The 22,495-nt window shown below is 38.8% G+C and overlaps 1 protein-coding gene across 4 annotated transcripts in view; it reads right to left on the bottom strand.

Annotated features, from left to right (window-relative positions):
- Positions 1-22,495, bottom strand: part of LOC150103699 (sterol O-acyltransferase 1-like) — a 246,292-nt gene that overhangs the window by 76,129 nt on the left and 147,668 nt on the right. For all 4 annotated transcript variants that reach the window (XM_090396650.1, XM_090396649.1, XM_090396652.1 and 1 more), the window contains exon 8: positions 12,218-12,293. In XM_090396650.1, coding sequence (XP_090252776.1) covers positions 12,218-12,293 — 76 coding nt within the window. The remainder of the gene's footprint in view (positions 1-12,217; positions 12,294-22,495) is intronic.

Consider the following 22,495-nt stretch of genomic DNA (forward strand, 5'->3'; position numbering starts at 1 on the left):
ATTCACATGGAGAGAAGAGGCTAGGAATAAGAAAAGTCTCATTGACTATGTTATTGTTGATAGTGATGTTTTCTCCCTGGTGCAGGACACCAGATTGTACAGAGGATTTGAAATTGGAAGCAATCACTATTTAGTCTTGATCAGAATAAAATTGAATTTCATATTGAAAAGAATAACATGTAAGAAAGTTTTATAGTGAATAAAAGTTGAGCAGCTCTCAGATGTGAACTGTAGACTAAAACACACAAAGATTATTGAAGAAAAAATGAAAGAGTTTGAGAACAGGAATCAAACCTTGGAAATTCAGTGGCAAGCCTTGAAAAAAACCCTGATTGATTGATTCAGCTAGAGTCATTTGGGGATGCTGTCTGTAAGGATAGAAAATTAGAACTCCATGGTGGACACAGGAAGTTAAAGAGGCAGTGAAGGAAAAGAAGAAAGCATATCAAAAGTTCCTGGCAAATAAGTCAGCTTGTGCTCTTAGAGAATACAGAGACAAATGCAAGAATGCTAAATACTGTGTAAAACTAGCTAAGCAAAAGTCATGGGAGGACTTTGGCAAGAATATAGAAAATAAATATCAAGAAGGTGGCAAAATATTCTGGAGGTTGTTGAAGAAGCTTAGGAATGGAAGAAAGAGTGCTGTAAAAGGAGTTAGAGATGATAAAGGTGACATGAAAACGGGAGAAAAAGTATCCCTGAAGTATGGAGTAATTACTTTGAAAAACTGCTAAATGAAACAAGCAGTGATGACAGCACAGTGGTAAAAAAAACTGACCAGGCATGCAGTCAGGAATACATATCCATGCTTGAAGTGGAAAAGCCATCAAAGGCATGAAATGTGGAAAGGCAGCAGGAGTAGATGATATTCGACCAGAAATGCTGAAGTATGGTGGTATAAGAGTCTTACAGTGGCTGCACTGCATAGTTCAGAAAGCCTGGACAGAGGGAGGAATTCCCAATGATTGGAGTAGAGCTTTCACAGTACTCATATATAAAAAGGGGAATAAAACTGAATATGAGAATTACAGAGGTATTTCCCTACTGAGTGTTCCTGGCAAGATCTATTCAAGTATACTTGAGAAACGGTTGAGAAGAATTATGGAAGAAAAGCTTCGTGAAGAACAAGCTGGATTCAGGCCAAATAGAGGCTGTCAGGATCAGATGTTCACTTTACGACAAATAGTCGAGAAAGCATGGGAATATAACAAAGATCTGTATTTAGGTTTTGTCGATTTGGAAAAGGCATATGACAAGGTGCCAAGAGAGAAACTATTCAATATGCTACAGATATGGTGTCAATGGGGCATTATATCAAGCAATACTTAGTCTTTATTTGAGTTGTAAGTCAGCAGTTAGAAGTGAAGGAAGTACAGGAAGATAGTTTAATGTTAAATCTGGTGTGAGACAAGGATGTACGTTATCGTCTCTGTTATTCATTATCTATATGGATCACATTATGAAGGAAAGTGGTATTAAACATGATATCAAAATTGGAGATGTTAATGTCAGCTTTTTGCTTTATGCAGATGATGTTATACTTCTAAATAAATCCACTACAAGTCTGCAAGATTCTCTGACTAAATTGAATAACTGTTGTAATAGATATGGTATGAAGGTCAGCAATAAAAAGACAAAGACAATGAAAATAAGCAGAATCACTGAAAATGTCAACTGTCTTGTGAATGGAGAACCTGTGGAACATGTAAAACATTTCAGCTACTTAGGCACGATTTTTAGTGAAGATGGTAAATTAAATATAGAAATAGATAACAAAATCAGCAAAGCTGGTATGATTGGAAGTCAATTGAATAAATTCATATGGAATAAGAGAGAAATTAGTCGTAACACTAAATTAGCTTGTATACAAGACAGTGTTCAAACCAATTTTAACTTATGGATCTGAGAGCTGGGTCAGAAGTAAAACACTTGACCAAAGACTAGAGACCACAGATATGAGAGTCCTGACAAAGATTAGAGGCATGAACAGATGGCATCAATGGCAATGTCATATTAAAAACAAGGATATTAGGAAAGAACTTGACATTGTCAGCATCCAGGAATGCATTAGCAGAGCTAATCTCAGGTGGTATATGGTCACTTAAACAGAATGGGCGAAGAAAGATTAGCAAAACAAGTGTTCTCTGCCAGGTTGGCAGGAAAACGACCCAGAGGAAGACCAAGATGTAGGTGGATTGATACGGAACAAAGTGCCTTATACGATAGAAATATAAGATCTGATAATGTTGGAGTCTTGACAAGTAGCAGACTGATTTGGAGGAAAATTGTAGATAGGAAGTTAGTAATGATGTAAATTTTTTTTCATGTAGTAATATCATATCCTGTACACCCCTTGAGAGTACATGGCAGGAATTTGATGATGATGATGATGATGATGAATATAGGGTGGCACAGTATAATATAAATTTCTCTATATTCAGATAAGCATCAATCAATAACTAACCAAGTAAAAACCGGAAATTTAAGAGATAAGATAAGACTAACAAACCAACATAAATGGAACAGTTAGCAAAGTAGGATGACACAACACATGCATATATACATATTTTAGAGATGAGATTGTAGTTTGACGTGTAAGAAAGAAAGTGCCAGTGGTAGATGAATCAAAGATTGCCATGGAATACTGAAAAGTAGTGTAGCATGATCTGAGAGGAGCAATGGTAGGAAGAGTGACCAAGCCTGGGGAGAGAAGAGGAAGTGCAGATGAGTTCTATGCTGGTAGGAAGATATTATTTGCACGGAAGTATGAATGAGGCAGTGTAGAATTTATAAGTGCTGTTAGAGACAGTAAAGTGTGAAAGGAAGAATTATCAGTATGCTGCCAAAGTATGATAGCAGTAGCTAAGTCAAAGACCAATGATTATAAACGGCCAGAGCGAGCACCCAATAAGAAACATCAAAATATGCTTGGTATCTAGGTATGAGTAGTTTTGAATACATTAATAAGAAAAGAAAAGAAAGAATTGTAAAGTATTGAGATGTTAATTACTTGGTATAGAAGAAAAAGAATATGTAGGAAAAGTGTGCAAATATTATATGTATAATTTAATACTGAATTAAGGTCGACATTATCTTTAGAGTGAATTAGCCCAATTGTGAAAATACATGTAAGAACCAGTCCAACATAATCTGGATAAACATAAGCTCTATGTTCGGGGGGAAAAGCAGACAGTTCCCCCAAGCGGTCTCATGCTCGCTGAATGTGCTTAGAGGGGCGGGAGATGACTGGACAATATGACGTCATGTACTCGTGATGGAAAATTCTACGTGCCGTGTGAACGGCCAAAGTTACGGTGATGACCATTCGGGAGGAAGTATAGAAGGGTTAAAAACTCCCTCTCTCTTATCTTTGATATCCTGTGTGTTCTCCTTGTGGCTGATCAGAGCTCTGGTGTAGGTCCATCGCTGGCATGCGATCGGACAGGTTTTCAGCGGGAAATCTAATCTCGAGATACTGTAGCAGGCGATGCCGCGTGGAACGTCGAGGAATGTACATGTCCAAAGTGTTGTGATAATGGAAGTCAAGGAGATGATCTAGTTCAAATATTGACGATCAAAAAGAAAGGAACAAAGGAGTATAGATAAGTAGACAATTTATTCTTTGATATGTGTGAAGATCCTGAAGTTAATATTATGTAGAACTTTAATGACAAGAGACTCAGAGATAGCATTTAAGTGAGACTGCATGATAAGAGACTTGTTTATTGTAGAAAATTATGAAAGGAAGAAACACTGTGTGAATCGGAACATTATGTGTATTTAAGAATGTATAAACAGGATTTGATCTATGGAGTAGAAGTTAACTGAGATTGTAAAGATTAAGATTAAAGTGTTAGAAATATGTTATGTGTAGAGTAACTCAGGTAGATTGAATTTTGATGGAATTATGCAGAAAGTATGAGAGTTATCAGATTTGAATTATTCCTAGGTTAGAATTTTGAATGGAACTTTCTTAATTTTGTATTGATTGTAGTATGTATATTATGCTAAATAAATCTTATTATTCTTTAACAAATTTTGTCTCTTTATGGAATTCGATGCACCACTTGTAAAGATAAATTATGGATCTGGGCGGGAGATATTTAGAACACAATTCATGGTCACGATTGCATATCTGGTGTTATCTTTGTTCACTTCTTACCAACTTCTGATTAACATTTTGATTAATCTAAGAGTCCTAAGTGGTGCAGCTTTAATAAATAAATTTGCTTAAGACTTAACGAGAGGTTGGTAACGAAGAGCCTATCACATAGGTTTTGGCTCGACCCTAGGGCTATTCCTTTGTGACCCAGAGATACCACGTCCCACACACATAGGCAAGATTTAAGGAAACTTAAAAGATATAAGAATTTATGAGAAAGGGACACGACGTAACAATGGTGCAGCAGCTGACAGGTTCTGATTTGATTCCTTAAAACATATTAATCGATCAGTCACAGTAAGTCGGTTTTGGATTCAAGTCAGGCGATCAAGGTGCATTAGAATTTAAGAGAGAGTTTGACTAATTTAGAGAAAAATTTTTTAAACTTAGGTACAAGTATATTGAGTTACTGACAGTGGGACCAACACCTCAAGAGATATGGGGCTAGTTTATATGGAAGAAGTTCGATCAATGGTGAAACAGGAAATTGAACGATTTCAACAGCCTTTAATGGACCGTCTTGATGCGGTACTGAAACAGCTGGCAGCTGTCCTAGATAAGACTTCAGAGTTGCCTATCCCTCAACCAGAGGAGACTGATGCATTAATCAGACAAGAAGTCAGAAGACTTCAACAGCCCTTGTTGAATCGATTTGATGATGTTATGCAGAAGTTGGCGGCGGTGACAGAAAAGACCTTTGAAATATCTCTACTTCGATCAGAGAGAAATAATGAAAGAGGAAACAGAAAGGGAATTCTCAAATGTTTCAGTTGTAGTAAGATCGGACATATAGCTCGCAACTGTTTTTATAACATGGGACCCTCCATGTGGCGTTTGCACACCACCGCGCTTGGCCGCACGAAGGAAGTCTTGGTTTCGAGTCTAGTCGGCGACTAGAGGAAATTTTTCTAAGCCTTTTTTCGACCGGTTCCCGAGTTAGTCGATCTCTGGCACGGGCAAGCAGGTTTTTCCTCCCGGAAACTCGGGTTTTTCGTCCTGTAAACTCAAGAAAATCGACCGTAGAACCCACATTATTGCAGACATTAAATATATTTGTGTTAGGGTTAGGGACCACGAGATGGCGGCACATTTGAGCCGTCTCTCTTCACTGCGTACCGCTTAATTAGTGATAGCCTTGGGCCATCTGTCTCTGATTGGGTACCAGTGGAGATTGAACTGCCCACTCAGTCTCCAAAAAGTTAGATAGGGCTAAATGGCCTCGCCTACTCCCGTATACGGGAATAAAAAGGCGTTAGCTGATTTTTTTTTTTACGAGGATCTCTTTTGTGACATATTGTTGGATACTGGTTCTCAGGCCTCTGTCATAACAGGAGACTACTTTCACAGAATAAAATCCAGTGTGTGGCAAGGAATTTCTGATTCTGAGAAAACTGATCAAAATATCAAGGTTAACAACATCCAAAGTTTATGCGACCAAGAAGGTAAGAATAAATTTTTACTTACCTGAATTCAAAATGTATGTTTGGCAGGATTTGTTGGTCCTCCCAAGGACATCCCGCCCTAACGTTCAGATAATTTTAGGAACTAACTTTCTTGAGAGGTACAAGTTCTCTTGCAACTTCTCGAGAAATGAGATATTCCTAATGGGTAACAAACGGTCCAGAGGAGAGAACCATAATTATAGGAATAGGACTAAAAGGTCACAAAAGGGGAAAAAGCAAAGTGAAGGTAATGTTACACCGAATGATAAAGCTAATGAAGTGACTCAAATTAACCAGGTCGATTCTGAGATATCTTCAAATTCAGAGGTGAATAATCATCCTGAAACTTGCCATATGTCAAGCGTTTATTTGGCAAATAACCAGGGTGGTGCAGAACAACAATTGGGGCAGGATGGTTCAAGATCAATCGGAATGAACTATATTGAGATAGATAGCGGATCTAAGAGTGTCCATTACAGAAAGAGAAGAAACAAGCACAGAAGACAGGAAGTTAGTACACGATTCTCAACGGCAATTTAATTATGCAAACTTCCTCTGTTTTCTTTTCCTGCTTAGAAAAGCTATAAGTGGTCTGTTATGTTGGAACTTAACAGTGGCCACAAAGGCTGCACATTTACTAACAGATTGTGCAAGCTCTGAGAATAAAACTAAGGAAGAATTGTTTAGGCCCAAAGCATTGAAAGACAGCAGTAAACCTAAGTGTAATCATGAGGTTAAAACACAAAATGAGATAAAGTAAATTTTAGTCCAAGAAAGATATGGAAGAAGACCTCTCACCCTCCCGCAAGAGATTGTGAGGGGGAACACAAATAAAAATTTTGGGAAAAATTTTAATAGAAGGGGGAAACCTTTGTTGAATTTTGAATGAAAATATTTTTACTAAGAAATATCTCATTCAGAATTTAACAAGAAAAAAAACTAAAAGGGGAAATGCTTGTAAATAAGTGAAGATGCTAATTTGTTTAAAGAATTATACTAATACAAATTTTGAAATATTAATTAAAGGTGAAAGATGTCATTTATTTGTAAAAGATTATAATGTAAGAAGTTTCTCTATAAGATATATGTTAGAGCATAGTAACGAAGGTTCAAAGTCCACTAACAACAACAACAACTTCGGATAAATTGTGTAGGCGACGGCAAATTGTTTACGTGTGAACGGCACGCAGACAGTGTTTTCTGGGAAGATGCGGCACGTGTATGAAGTATTCCAGGAAGATAGAAATGAAAATAGGAGTCAGGTGCAAAAATAAAGTGTCAGGCAGAAAGTTTTGGGTGAAGAGGGTGCTAGAGATACAAGGTATAAAATGGGTTTGTCTCCCCCATTCAGGGCTTTTTAGGTTTTATCATCTGGAGTTGCTGGAGAATTTCTTGTGGAGTCGGAAAGAGTTCGAGTTCGGGATCTAATCGATAGTGGGCAGATATTCTCTGCTGTCGGTTCGCGATGTCGTGCGGAAAGAATAGACGAAGAAATATTTGGTACTGTTCCGAGCAAGCTTGAAGAAACTGGCCGCCATACACGTTCACGTGGGTTGACCTGTGCCATGCTGTTTCCAGTCGAGAATGCGATGGAAGGACAGAACAACGAAGGCCAAATCTAGCCCGTGAGTGAATCACCAAGGACAAGATCGAACATTTGGAGGGAAATTATAAAAAGATGACAGACTAAATGAGTTCCAGGAATGCAGTAAAGTAAAACCCTTTTATAATTCTTTTGTTAAGAAAGAACGGAATATTGTGTTATGGAAGAAACGAGATGTTATGTTATAAAACTCTAAACTTGTGGGAAGAAGAACTATAGTGAGATTTAGATAGCAGTGTCTATAATCTAAAGGCTGTTTCCTTAGTATTTATGTGAAGTAGTAGTTAATTTGCTAAGAGTTATCTATAGAGTTATCAATGTGAATGTTTTAAGAATATGTGTAAGCTAGTAAAGATATTTAAGAGATGCTAGCAAGAATATTGTATAGTGAAATGAGCCTATTCTTGGATATGATGTGTGAATAACAGTTGCTATGTCTAACCTTATAACTTGGGATAACTTTTCCTATTAAGTGTTGTTTTTTTGTATATGTGTAATCTTAGAAATCTAAATGCAATAAATAATAAATGCATCTTGATTACCTTAACCTGTTTTGTGCCTTGAATTGGATCCAATGCACCACTTTCTAACATTTGAATCTGAGCGGGAGAGAATTATATGACAGAGACCACGATTGCAAACTAAAGTATTTTAAGAGAGATAGATAAAATTGATATAAAGGGTAATTAATAGATTGATTTACTTAGTATATCTTCTGAGGGTTACTCCTTGGTTAAAAGGAATTTCTAACCTAGGGATCTGGCTGGCACAGCTTGAATAAATAAATATTGCCAGAACCTGATTAGGACTGTTATTGCTGAGGATCGGACTCTATTCAGAAGTCCACCCTTTTTCAATTTATTTAATATACATAATCATTCTAAGAATCAGCAAATTGCATGGATAGATTTAACTGTGGATAAGAGAGTACAGAGTTCCGATAGTCTCATGTATATAGAGCATAGAAATATATAGTTAAAGTAATAACACTACACAGTGACATGTCAAGACAATATGCAAGAAGAGAGGAATTGATAAATAAATTTGAAGGAATAAATTTCAATGTAGGAGAGAGCAGCATGCTACAGATAATCTACATTTGACTGAGAGCAATGGTGTGAAGCTGGATAGATTGTTGATAAGAGGAAGAGAATACATAGCTAGTCAATGAAATGAAAATTAGATGCTGGAGCTGTGAGTGCAAGATATCACCATGATGGGCACAAGATAAAGGAAGACATCATGATATAGTGTAGAAATGGTCTCAGTGGGAGCAACAGAATCAAAAGACTCAAATGATGGAATGAGGAATTATGAGGAGAACCAAGGGAAAACTTGCTTACACCAATACAATAGTAAATGAGTTGAAGGAGAAGCACAATAGGTATTGTATGAATAGATGATTATTATTATTACCCAAGATCCCATGGATTCAAAGACACATCTAGGAGGTCCTTTTATCAAACACACAGCTCATCATACCATGCTTTAAAACACACTCAAATTCTCTGCAGACACCACACTCTCATGCAAGGCATTCCAATTATTCAAAACTCTACATGAAAAAAACCTGCCTCTCACTCCCCCTTCTTATACAGCTTCCAGGGATGACCTGTGGTTCTCCCCTGATCTCCCACTATTTTCTGTAGAACTTCTTCAGCGTTGTTCTTATAACAACTCCTTAATAACTTGTAGGTCTCTATCATATCTCCCCTCCTCCTCCTGTACACGACTCTGCAAGTTGCATCTTCTCAATCTTTCCTCATACTCAACATTCCAGAGGTTAGAAACTACCTTAGTCAGTTGCCGCTGACCCTCTCCAACATCTCTTCATCCTTCTGAAAACCAGGTGACCGAATCTGGGCATAATAGTCCATGTGTGGCCTAATCAAAGCCTTACACAATGGAACAAGAATCTCCCTACTTCTACAAGTCAGTGTCCTCTGCATCATTCCCAGAAGCCTTTGTGTTGTCTTCACAATTTTGGCTATGTGTCTGCTAAATTTTAGATCCTTATCCACTATCACCACCAGATCTCTTATTTCCTCCACCTCCGACAATATATCCTCACCAAGCATAAATTATGCATCCCAGTTTTGATTTCCAAATGTCAAAACCTTACATTTTGCAACATTGAATTAACATACCCATTCCCATGCCCAATCACTCAATTTATTCAAATCTTCTTGTAAGACCAAAGCATCTTCTCTACTCTTCATGGTCCGTCCCAACTTTTCATCATCTGCAAACAACTGAACATCCAAATCATCACCAATATCATTAATATACAAGTTAAGCAGCAATGGCCTTAAAACAGACCCCTGAGGCACACCACTAGTAACTTTCCTTTTCCTGAATATCGCTCCCCCATACACAACTTGTTGATACCTATCAGATAGCCAGTCTCTAATCCAATGCACCAAACCAATATCCAACCCCATCCACTCAGTTTGACTATCAACTTATCATGCGGTAATCTATCAAAAGCAAAAGCTTTTGATAGATTTTAAATTTGATAGATAGATTTGATGTTTTAGTAAGTAGATTACTAAAACATGACCTTCCTTCAGCAAATCCATGCTGTCCATCAAAGATAATACCATTGTTGTCTACCCATTTCTGGATCCTAGTTCTCACAATCTTCTCCACCAACTTAACTACAACACCTGACACACAGATAGGCCTATAGTTTGATGCTTGAGTTCTATCACCTCCTTTATGAAGTGGCACAATATTGCCCTCCTTGATTGAGTGCAAAACTAGTATTAAAAAAATATATCAAGGCCGGCATCAACTCCCTGGCACATTCCTTCAGAATACATGGTGATAAATTATCAAGTCCCACAGCCTTATTTACATCTAGTTTGCTCAACTCCCCATACATCTCTTGCTCACTTACAGTCGGTCTCACTTCCCCATCATCAGCTGCTCTCAATCTCTCCATGAAGTCACATTCACAAGATCTCCGCCACACCTTCTGCAACAGCTATTTTTATACCATTTTCTCGAATCAATGTCATCCTTCCATAATCATTCTTTCTTTTGCTGGCTACATATTGAAAAAACTCCTTTGGATTCTTTTTGGCTTCATTAGCTAACTGCTGTTCATACCTCTCTTTAGCTATCCTCATCAACCAAGTCACCCACCTTGCCTGGTCTTTGTAGTCCTCGTGGAATTAGTTGTTTCCACTTCTCTTATGCTGCCTCCATAATGCCCCTTTTCTCAGTATCGCATGTTTAATCTCTTTATTCATCCATTTCACACTTACCTTATTTAACCTTCTCACCCTTGGAATACATTTAGACATTGCATCTACTAGATAGTTTTTGAAAATCCCCTAAGCTGCATTGATCTCTTTTCCAGATCTCTTATTTCCTCCACCTCCGACAATATATCATTCCATGCTACACATCCAAGCTGTCTCCTGAGCTTTTCATAATCACCCCCCCCCTTGTAGTTTCACATATACCCTTTTCTTACAGAGGTCCTCACACTGCTGACAACCACCTAGGTAATCACCTCATGGTCACTCTCAACCAATTGGTGGATGATTTGACACCTCATTTATAATTACATCCTCTGATGAGATGACCAAATCCAAGACCCTCAATCCTCGTGTGCCCTCTGTTACATACTGTCTGAGGTAGTTATCCCTCAAAAACTCAAGAAACTCATTTTCTTTACTTCCAGTTGCTATCTCATCATTCCAGTTTATATTGCCATAATTAAAATCACCCATAATGATAACTCTTTTCTTATTTGCTTGGCTAATTTGATCATATATTTCATAGTCACTACCATCCACATTTCCTGGTCTATAACAACATCCAACTAAGTATTTCATTCCATTCACTTCTATCTCACCCCATATTGCCTCAAAACCACTGGCACTATTTCTCTCTTGTCCATACAAAGTAGAGACATAACTCTTTCTCTATCATCAATAGCACTCCCCCCACCTCCTTTTTATCCCTTCTATCCTCACGAAACACATCATACCATCCATCCATCTCTATTCCTGTCAGGATGTCATCCTCATCTAACCATGTCTAACCTATTCCAACAATTTTTGAGTGAACAGACTCAATTAGTGCAACCATTTCATCTGCCTTGTTTCTTACACTTTTAGCATTTGTATATAAACACGACAGCTCATTCCTGGATCTACAGCTAGTTCCACTGATAACACTCATTCGATGTGATCTCTCCATGTTTGACTGGGGCCATTTCCCTTTCTGCTTTATTCATTTTAGAAGCCTCTTCAATTCCAACTGTTTCATCTTGATCCCAGGTCATCCCATTCCTTTCCTGTCTACACATGCTCTCACATCCTCTTGGAGCTTCCACCTTTCTCATACTGCATACCCCTATCTACCCTGAGTCTCCCTGTTCATCTTGCACACCCATTCTCTCATTTTCCATACTCCTGCCACTTACTTCCTCATTCATAATCACCTCTTCATTCTCTCCTATCTTACTCTCCTCCTCTTCCACATCACTTCCCACTTGATCCGATTCATTCTCTATAGTCACTTCTCCACCTTCCAGCAACAGTCTCTCCAAATGACTCACACCATAACCACTCAAATGCAGTCCATTGCTCCCATACAGTTCACTTCGTCCTTCAAACTCAAAATTAGTGATGACATCAGTGAGAGCTGCAATGAGTTTTTGAACTCCAAGGAGATGCCATTTTAGTAATAGTAATAACGATTAATAATAATAAAAAAGTGAAACAGATATTGAAAAATCTTAATATGAAAATAAAATGAATTTTCCAAATCTGCTGGTGTATTCAAGTATAAAAAATGGGGGGGGGGAATAATTTTTCTACACCGCTTCAACAATTTACTACAATTACAAATATACATTTCAGTTTAATATGATAAAACATACATATTACTAAGAAAACTGCATGACAGTAAAACAAAGTATTTTACTGTTAGGAAACACCCTCATTGAAAGCATTAATTACTTGCATTAATTCAATATCATATAAACATAGATACCTTGATGAGGCTTAGACTTCAGAGCACGGGCAGCATTTTCTCGGACAAAAGCATGATTTTTCATTAGCATTCTAGTCTAAAGACAAAAATATAAAAGCAAAATAATTGAATGCATCTATATAACACCTGAGACCAAAAAATAACACACTCATTAGGATATTTATAAATTAACTGTCTCTATGATTCAAGAAGTAGCAAGGTGTTTTCTTGTGCTCTATGATATTTATTTTCCTGTATAAACAAGGGCATCTGTTCTCCAGCGAAAAGGCTTCGGGTTCGAATCCAGACGTGGGCATGGATGTTTGTGATTGTCTGTGAAAATATTAATGGTGGTGGACGGTACACGCCGTTGGTGTACTGTTTGGTGGATTGAGTGGTGGAGACAGATTTGTGGAGTAGGTGCCCTCCCTCGATGAGTCTTTGTGAAATTGCTTGGCGTACGGGAACAAACTATGCCGAAGTAGCATGGCAGCGAATGTGTTAACCCTGCATACTGTATTTGAGGAGTTATACTGAAGGAAATAGGGGAGTCAAGAGATCTGGGGTTGATGATTGATAGAAACCTGAAATTCAGGGGATATATTGCAAAGGTGGTGAAGGTAACTCAGAGGATTGCTGCAGGCGCTAGTGTCCTTGGTAAATGTGGCGGTCGAGTTTAGCTAGTCTAGAAAACGTGTTTTTAAAGTTAAATATAGTGTGGCTTTTTGTCACAAATTGTGCTGCAATTGTGCATCGGTTAGAAACAAGTGTCCTTCAGTGGTATTATTGTTTAGAACTGTGTTGTATACATTGTGTTTTCACTGCCGTTTGTTTCACTATATCAACGTGTAAAGATGGCGTCCAACAAGAAACGTACGTCAGCGGCCCGCAGGACTTCTACTACTACACGAAAGGCTGGCTCAGGGTTAGATTTTTCGCAATGGATGCGTTGCGGAAACTGCTATATGTATGCACCGAAAAATGTGAAGGATCTGTGGTCGGTCTGGCAAAATGAGAAGAAGGAAAATGTCAACGTATGTGAGAAGTGTTGGGATAGGCTGGAGCGTTTAGGAATGGAAGCTGACATCAGGACCGTAGCGGAAGAACTTCGGCGGGAGTTTATGAAAATGAAAAATGACCTTCATCTTCTTCATGAGGAAGTGGAAGTGATCGGTAAGGAGATACTGGAAGTTAAAGCTGAGTTTAATGTGTTAAACAGAGAAATTAGGACTATAGAGATTACTTTAGCTGAAGTAACTAGAACAGGATTACATATGGGTGAGTCTTTGGTTAATGATTCAGTAATAAATAGTATGGGAGTGATTGGGAGTCAACATAATAAAACCACAAGTGGCCTAGAAGAAATGAGATGTAGTGAGAGTGGGGGGGGTAAGTAATAGAGAGTTGAGTAATGAAGCTGGGAGAGTCATGCTGAATAGTGTAGAGAATGAGTCCATGAGTGTGGACTTGAATGAAGTTATGAGTGGTAAAATATATGGTGATTCTATGATTAAGGGTATGGAGAGTGGTATGCATGAGGAGTGCTTGGCTGATGGGACAATAGAAAGAGTGGCTTTAGCAATAAAGAGAGGGCATGAAACAGACAAGATGATAGTTATGGTGGGTACGAATGACCTGAGAGGTAGTATAAATCGGGTAGGAAAAGATTTAAGAACATTATTAGATATTGTGAAGAGGAAAAGTGTCAATGGGAGAATAGTGTGTGTGCTGCCTCGTTTTGACAATTACGAGTTAAGTAGACGAGCAATGATAATGAATGATATGATTGCAAGAATGTGCAGAAAAAGAGGTCTGGAGTTTGTTGATGTTTGGAGTGTGTTTGAAGGAAAAAGGCAGTTGTATGCTAGAGATGGACTGCATCTTAACATGGAAGGACATAAGCGATTGAAGAAGTTATTGTTTTCTGAACAGGTTGAAGTTATTGGGCAGGGAAACTAATATTGAAAAGGTTGAGTGTAAGGGAGAGAAACTTTAGCACTGATTGTGTATTTATTGATCCTTATAGGCAGAATAAATTGCAGAAGAGAGGGGATAAAAATCGACATAGGACTACGGTAGTTAGTGACTTATATATCAGTTCTAAAGCCGGTACAAGATCTAGAGGGAATCTACAATTTTTGTATACCAATGCTAGAAGCATTCGAAATAAGAGAGAAGAATTTCTGGCATTAGTCAGTGAAATCTCACCAAAAGTTGTAGGCATTAGTGAAACTTGGCTGTCAGCAGAAGATGTGGTCACTGGAATTGAATGTGATGGGTACAGTATTTTCAGGGAGGATAGAGAAGATAGAACAGGAGGAGGAGTACTGTTGATGATAGCTGATGTGTTGCAGCCAAAGAAAGTAGTATATCATGATGATAGACATGTGAATGAGAGTTCATTTGAGGCAGTCTGGTGCGAAATAGTGACCAACGCAACCAAATATACAGTTGGATGCTGCTATAGGCCAGGGAGTACGGGGGGAGATATTGAATTCATGCATCAGCAACTTAGTGCAATGAGTGAAGGCTTAGTGATTATTATGGGGGATTTTAATTATGGTGATATCAATTGGAAGGAGGAAATATCACGTAGCAAAAAGGAAATGGAGTTCATACATCTTCTACGAGATAATTACTTGAAACAGCACATAACTGAAGGGACACGTGGTGTGAGAGTGTTGGACCTGGTTATTGGTTCAGAGGTTATATGCATAAGTAAGGTGTTCTCGTTACCTCCAGTTGGTGAAAGCGATCATGTGGTATTGACTTGGGAGGTTGCAAAATCTGTGGATTTTTCTATTAAGAAGGGGTATGTACGGAACTACAGGTTAGGCAATTATAACAAGCTTCGGAGTGAGCTTGCAGCCATCCCATGGCAGAACATATTGCAAGGGAAAGATGTTAGCAGTGCTTGGGATAAAATCAGCGGGTATCTGAGGAAAGCAATATCAGATTGTGTCCCCATGGTCAGGAGGTCAAACAAGGCAGGCATTAGATGGATGAGCAGTAGTATCAAGCTTGAACTGCAAAAAAAGAAAATGTTATGGAGAATTTACAAGGAGAAGGGCGATCAGGACACCCATGAGCAGTACAAGGCTCAAGCTAGGAAGGTTACCAGCATAGTAAGAAAAGCTAAATCAGATTATGAGAAGACCTTAGCCAAAGAGATCAAGGGTAATCCCAAAGAGTTCTTCCGCTATGTGGCAAGTAAGAGGAAGAATGACTTCGGAAGGATAACCTTAGTGGGTGCTGATGGTATTGAAGTGACAAAATCAGATGTAATAGTCGAGTTACTGAGTGATCACTTCTCGAAAGTCTATCACCCAAGTGAGGATATCTCTACACCTATAGCAATACCAAATGTGAGAATTGAAGCTAAAGAATCAGAGGTATTAAATATATTGCAAAACTTAAATGCAAACACTGCGGTAGGCTTAGATGGAATATCAGCTCGGGTGTTGCGTGAATGTGCAAATGAATTGTCAACCCCTCTTACCTGGATATTTAATTTAAGTTTGAACTCTGGTATGGTCCCTAGGGAGTGGAAGTTAGGCAAAGTGGTTCCTTTGCATAAGGGTGGCTCTAAAACTGCGGTATTGAATTACAGACCAATCACCATCTCAGGAGTAGTGGTAAAAGTATTGGAAAAGTTGGTTAAAGACAAAATTCAAGAATGGGTGGATCAGGATATGATACTCTATAGAGGCCAACATGGTTTTGTTAAAGGTAGATCCTGCCTTAGCAATCTATTAACTATTCATAATAGAATAACATCTGAGTTGGACAAAGGAACTGGCTACACAGTGGTACTTCTGGATTTTGCTAAGGCTTTTGACAGGATACCCCATAGAACACTGTTACGCAAATTGGAGCAGATGGGAATGGATATTAAATTGGTGATATGGATAGGAGAATGGCTCAGGGAGAGATACCATAAGGTGGTGTATGGAGGAGCCGAGTCCAGAATGAGGCAGGTGACCAGTGGTGTGCCTCAGGGCTCTGTGCTTGGGCCAATGTTGTTTAATTTGTATATAAATGATATAGGAAATGGCTTAAAGGGAGATATTCAGTTGTTTGCTGATGATGCAAAGTTGTGTAGTGCAATAAAAAATCAAGCTGATGTTGAAAGTTTGCAGGAGGATTTAAATAAGCTGGTAAAATGGGCAAAAGAAAATGGATGTCAGTTCAATGTGGAAAAGTGTAAAGTCATGCATTTTGGGATTAAAAGATTACCAGCTGTGTACTACATCGATGGAAAGGTACTCCAAGAGATTGATGAGGCTAGGGACTTAGGGGTATTGGTAGATAGGGAGATGAAGTTCAGAGGACACATTGCTAAGGTGTCCAAGATTGCACATAGGATTACTTGGTTGTTGAGGAACACACTGACATCCAGGGATAAAGAGGTTATTATTCCCCTTTATAAAGCATTGATACTTCCACATTTGGATTACTGTGCTCAGGTCTGGTCACCTGGATTCCTTGGAGATGAGGAGGCTGTGGAGAGGGTTCAGAGAAGAGTGACCAAGTTGGTGAGTGATATAAAAAATGCTCCCTACATTGATAGATTGAGAGCTTGTGGATTGCAGAGATTGGTTGATAGGCGAAGAAGAGGGGATATGATAGAAACATTCAAATTACTAAAAGGTTTTTATAGGATTGATGCAGGGGAAATGTTTCAGCTGTGTGATAGTGATGGAAGAACAAGAGGTCATCTCTGGAAATTAAAGAAGAGTGTGGTTAACAAAGGTGTCAGAACAAGGTTTTTTGCCTGGAGGGTGGTGAATGAGTGGAATTCATTGCCTGACTTAGTTGTGAGCTCTTTGTCTGTAAATGAATTCAAGAAGAGATATGACAGATATTGTTTTGCTAGTTTGGGTCTCCCGCGATGAGTCTACTGACTCCATGGAGATACCCGTAATAATAATAATAATAATAATAATAAATAATAATAATAATTTATTTCCATTACAAGTAAAAATAACACTATTTAGGAAAGATGACTTAACACTGTTTTATAATGCATTTGATTCATGTTTGTGAATTTCAATAATTTCTTTTGCCTTTTTTTTTTTTTTTTTTTTAAACACAGTTTGAATAATAATATACTTTCAAAGTGATTTGATCTGTAGTGCTGAACAATTTTATCAATGCATAACAATCAAATGCACAGTTAAACATTGTTAATAATAATAGTATTATTATCCTAAGACCCCATGAAGTGACAGACTCATATAGAAGGTCCCTTTTGTCATACACACAGCTCATCATGCATACCATGCCTTAAACACATTCAAATCATTATTATTATTTACTCTTTTTCAACTCTTTTTTCTAAACTTTCAAACCTTTTTCTAAACTTTCTAAACAACCCAAATCTCAACAAAAATGATGGCCTCACCATTTCAAGAATGTGGAGGACCCATCTACAACCTGTATAACATCCTAAACTAGCATTAGAAAAATTCCCACTACAAGAAGACAACCTGGTGACTTGGTGAAGTGTTTAGAACATTCAATAGCAACTGAAAGAAATCATTTTGTAACTATCCAGAATATTAATACATGAGGGACTCTAACAGTTTATTGTAGTTGCATTTATCTATTTATAATTTATATTATTTTTTTTTTTTATTCATTTGTTTTTCTTTTCTATCACTAGAGGTCAGGCTAGAAAAAGATTTATTAACTACGTAGATTTAGTTTACTGGTATAGAAAGCATGAGCATGTAGCTTGGTTCTGCATACAGTTGTATTCTTCCGATGATGACCTCGATATAGAGATCGAAACGTCAAGTTTTATTTTATTTGTAATTAATAAAATAATCTGTTCAACACGTGTGTTTTTGAGTCCCTAAATCTACAAATATGAGTGCTGATCACCGTGTAACCCTAAAAGAAAGAACGACTGAGAGTTTGCTTACGAAAAATACACCTCTCCGATATTCCAAGTTCCTTAGTAATGAATGAGAATTTTTGCTCTCTTAGGTTTCTTCCGAGTCTTTCCCCAATGAAGGGCTTAAGATTTAGCCCCTCATTGGGGAAATTTTATCTGAGAGAGCGCATTTTGAGTCTTTGGGGGAAGTGCTTTCCGGCGTGGTCCATGTGAGGCTGCGTAGCTGGGTGCTTTCCCCTGAAATATGAGCAGTTCTACTCAGTGGTGCAGTGAGCCTGTCACTGGTTGGAACCAACACTGAGTTGGATGATCTTTTGGTCATTTGTAGGGAGTGGCGGGATTGCCTAATTTTTAAAGGCCTTTACTTAAACAGTGTCCCACTGTGGGGGAGCTTAAGATTTGGGAAGAATTTTGCCTTGAGAGAGAGAGCATTTTGAGTCTCTGGAGGAAGTGTTTTCCGGCATGGTCTGTGTGGGGCCTTGTCGGTGGGTGCTTTTCCCTGGAATATGAGCGGTTCTGCTCAGTGGTAGGGTGAGCCTGTCACTGAGTGGAACCAAAGCTGAGATGAACAATCTTTTGGTCACTCATGGGGAGGGGATATTTTTAAAAAGGCCCTTTACTTAAACACCAGTCTAGCTCTCGCTGGGGGGCTTAAGAATTCGGGGGGGGGGGTTGCCTTGAGAGAGCAATTTGAGTCTCCAGGGAAAGTGTTTTTTGGCATGGACCTTGTCAGTGGATGCTTTTTACAGGAATATGAGTGGTTCTGGTCAGTGGTGGGGCTAGCCTGTCACTGAGTAGAACCAATGCTGAGACAGATGATCCTTCAATCACTCACAGGGAATGGTCTAGGGGATCGCCTAATTTTTAGAGAGGACCTTTACTTAAACAAGCTTTGATGTCTGGCTCCTGGTGAGGGGGGGGGCTTAAGATTTCAGGGTGGTTTGCCTTGAGAGAGCAATTTCAGTCTCCGGGGAAAGTGTTTTCTGGCATGGCTCATGTTGGATTTGTCGGTGGATGCTTTTCCCTGGAATATGAGCAGTTCTGCTCAGTGGCAAAGCAAGCCTGTCACTGAGTGGAACCAATGCTGAGATGGACAATCCTTCAGTCACTCGTAGGGAGTGGTCTGGAGAATTGTCTCATTTTTAGACAGGACCTTTACTTAAACAGGCTTCTGGGTCTGGCTCCCACTGAGGGGGAAGGGGGTGCTTAAGCTTAAGATTGGGGGGGGGATTGCTTTGAGAGAGCAATTTGAGTCTCCAGGGATTGGCATTTTCTGGCAGGGTTCTATCGGGGCCATGTCAGTGGGTGCCTTTCCCTGGAATACTAGCAGTTCTGCTCAGTGGTAGAGTGAGCCTGTCACTGAGTAGAACCAACGCTGAGTTGAACAATCTTTCGGTCACTCATAGGGATTGGTCGGCGGGATTACCTAATTTTTAGAGAGGTGCTTTACTTAACAATGCCTGGTCTCTCAGGAGAACCAACCAATTCGAAACAGCTGTCAGGTCAGTGAAACCTTATCAAAATGGACCAAGAGAAGGCAAATATATGGATGCTTGGGCAAGCACTCATGTCCTCTAAGTTGTCCACACTAGGGCAACTCTTGAATGCTGGCAAGTGTATTCTTGTAAGATCTCTGGTCAACTCGTTTTACGAAACTTTCGTAGTTTCTATATTCGGTTTTGAAATAATGCTGGATCTAATATTCACTTGATTTATATAATTTGGCTCTTTATTTTAGTAAATATTATTATTGTTATAATATTGTTAAATAATAATATTATTAGCATTATTATGAGACCATCAGAAAGTCAGGAACTCAATGAGTGAGGCCATACTATTCACACCAGCTGTCATACCTGTTCTTGAATTCATTCATGCTACTTGCACACACAACATCCAACAGCAGTACATTCCAATCACGCACTACTCTATCAGAAAAATATCTAGCCTTAACCCCCTTCTTCACAGCATTCATTCTCAACTTCCATGGATGACCTCATGTCCTTTCCCCACCCTCCATAAAATGAAAAATTCCATCTATTGAAATTTTGTATAACCATGTCAGAAGTTTGTAAGTCTCAATCACATCACCCTCTTTCCTATCTGCTTGTGTCTGCAGCCTACAAATTCTCAATCTGTCTTCATAATCTGTATTCCAATCCTGATATCATTTTTAACACTCTCCTTTGCACTCTCTCTCTCTCCACTATATCACAATTACCATGGATACCAGGAGACCAGACTTGCATGCAATAGTCCAAGTGAGGTCTTATCAAGAGGCAAAATGACTTCCTTATATTTACATGTTAAGGTTTGTTTCAGCATTGCCATTATTCTCTGAGTTGTATTTACAATTTGCTATATGACCTTAGAACTTCAACTTCCTGTTTGCTACAACTCCAAGATCCCTAGCCTAATCAGTTTCATCATACCTAATCCCACCAATTTATTATTATTATTATTCAGGCCTCCATGGAGTCAAAAGACTCATCGTGGGAGGTCCTTCCTAAGAACATAAAGTCTGTCAAGATTCATCAAGGGGAGGTCCCCCTTAAGAAACACAAAGTCTATCATACCACTCCTTAAACTCATTGACCGTTCTCGCTCTCACCACTCCATCAGGCAATGAATTCCATGGTTCAACCACCCTCCATGCAAAGAAACCACTCCTCACCCTCTTGCTCACAGTTTCCTTTCGTAACTTCCAGGGATGGCCTCTTGTCATCACTCCTTCCCACTATTCAACCAAGTGAAAGAACTCCCCAGTGTCAACCCTGTAACCACCTCTCAACAGTTTAAAAGTCTCAATCATATCACCTCTCCTTCTTCTATCCACCAAACTCTGCAGTCCACATTCCCTCAGCCGATCCTCATAACTATCCTTGTACAGTCCTGAAACCATCTTTGTCATCCGTCTTTGTATCCTTTCCACAGTTAATTTATCCGCTTCAAATCCTGGGGACCAAATCTGAGAACAATAGTCCAAGCGTGGTCTGATCAGAGACTTATTCAACAGAATGATAACCCTCTTATCTCTGCAGGTCAGTGTCATTCTCATAATTGCAACAATCCTCTGTGTTACCTTCACCACCTTTGCAATATGTCCCATAAATTTCAGGTTTCTATCAATCATCAATCCCACATCTCTCGTCTCCCCTACTTCCTCCAGTATAACTCCTCTAATAGAGAATGCAGCATCCCATTGATGTTTCCCAAACCTCAAGACCTTACAGTTTGCTGCATTAAGCTGACACCTCCATTCATTTGGCCATCTATCTAGCTTATTCAAATCCTCTTACAGGGCTACTACATCTGCACTATTACTAATAATCCTTCTCAGCTTCGCATCATTCGCAAATATTGAATATCTCCTTGCAATCCACTGGCAATGTCATTGATATAAAGGTTAAACAATATAGGTCCTAGTACTGAGCCCTGTGGGACCCTACTTTTAACCCTCTGCCTCCTTGAAACTGCTCCACCATACACAACTCTCTGATACCTATCAGACAGCCAATTCTGAATCCAGTTGACCAATCTGACATCCAGACCCATGTGCTGGAAACTTAAATATCAGCTTATCATGTGGCACCCTGTCAAATGCCTTCGCTAAGTCTAAGAAAATTGCAGTATATGCCTTTCCCTCATCTAATGTTCTTGTAACTTTATTATAAAAGGCTAGCATATTGCTAAAACAAGAGCGCCCTTTCACAAATCCATGTTGACTCTCACTGATAACATTACCCTCATCTGCCCAATGAGGTATACGGTCCCTCACTACTTTCTCCAAGATCTTAACAACTACCGATGACACACAAACTGGCCTATAATTAGACACTTCTAGTCTGTTACCACCCCTATGCAATGGCACTATCTTACCTTCCTTCCATTCCCTGGCCACCTTTCCCACAGCCAGATATCTAACATTTAGATAACATTAGATAAATAATGTTGTATAATACAACATTCAATATCTAATCACACTAAAGTGCATGACTTTACATTTATTAACATTGAAATGACAGCTATTTTCACATGACCACAATTCCAGCCTATTCAAATCATTCTGCAACTAGTGCAAATCAACAGCACTCCTGATTACCCTACCTATTTTTGCATCATCAGCAAATAGCTGTATGTCACATGTCAAATCCTTCCCAATGTCAATAGTGTACAGACTTAATAACAATGGACTAGGGACTGATCCTTGAGGCACACCACTGGTTACCTTGAATCTTGCAGATTCACATCCACCACATATCACTTTTTGAAACCTGTCCATCAGCTATCCTCTTATCCATGCAAATAGTTTATAATCCAATCTCATATTCTCCAATTTATGCAACAGTATTCCATGCAGTATTATGTCAAAAGCCTTAGCAAAATCCAAAAGTATCGTG

Source organism: Typopeltis vanoorti, chromosome 8 (assembly GCF_054136105.1).
Source record: "Typopeltis vanoorti isolate ZY-2024b chromosome 8, IOZ_Tvanoo_1.0, whole genome shotgun sequence".
Taxonomy (NCBI): Eukaryota; Metazoa; Arthropoda; class Arachnida; order Uropygi; family Thelyphonidae; genus Typopeltis; species Typopeltis vanoorti.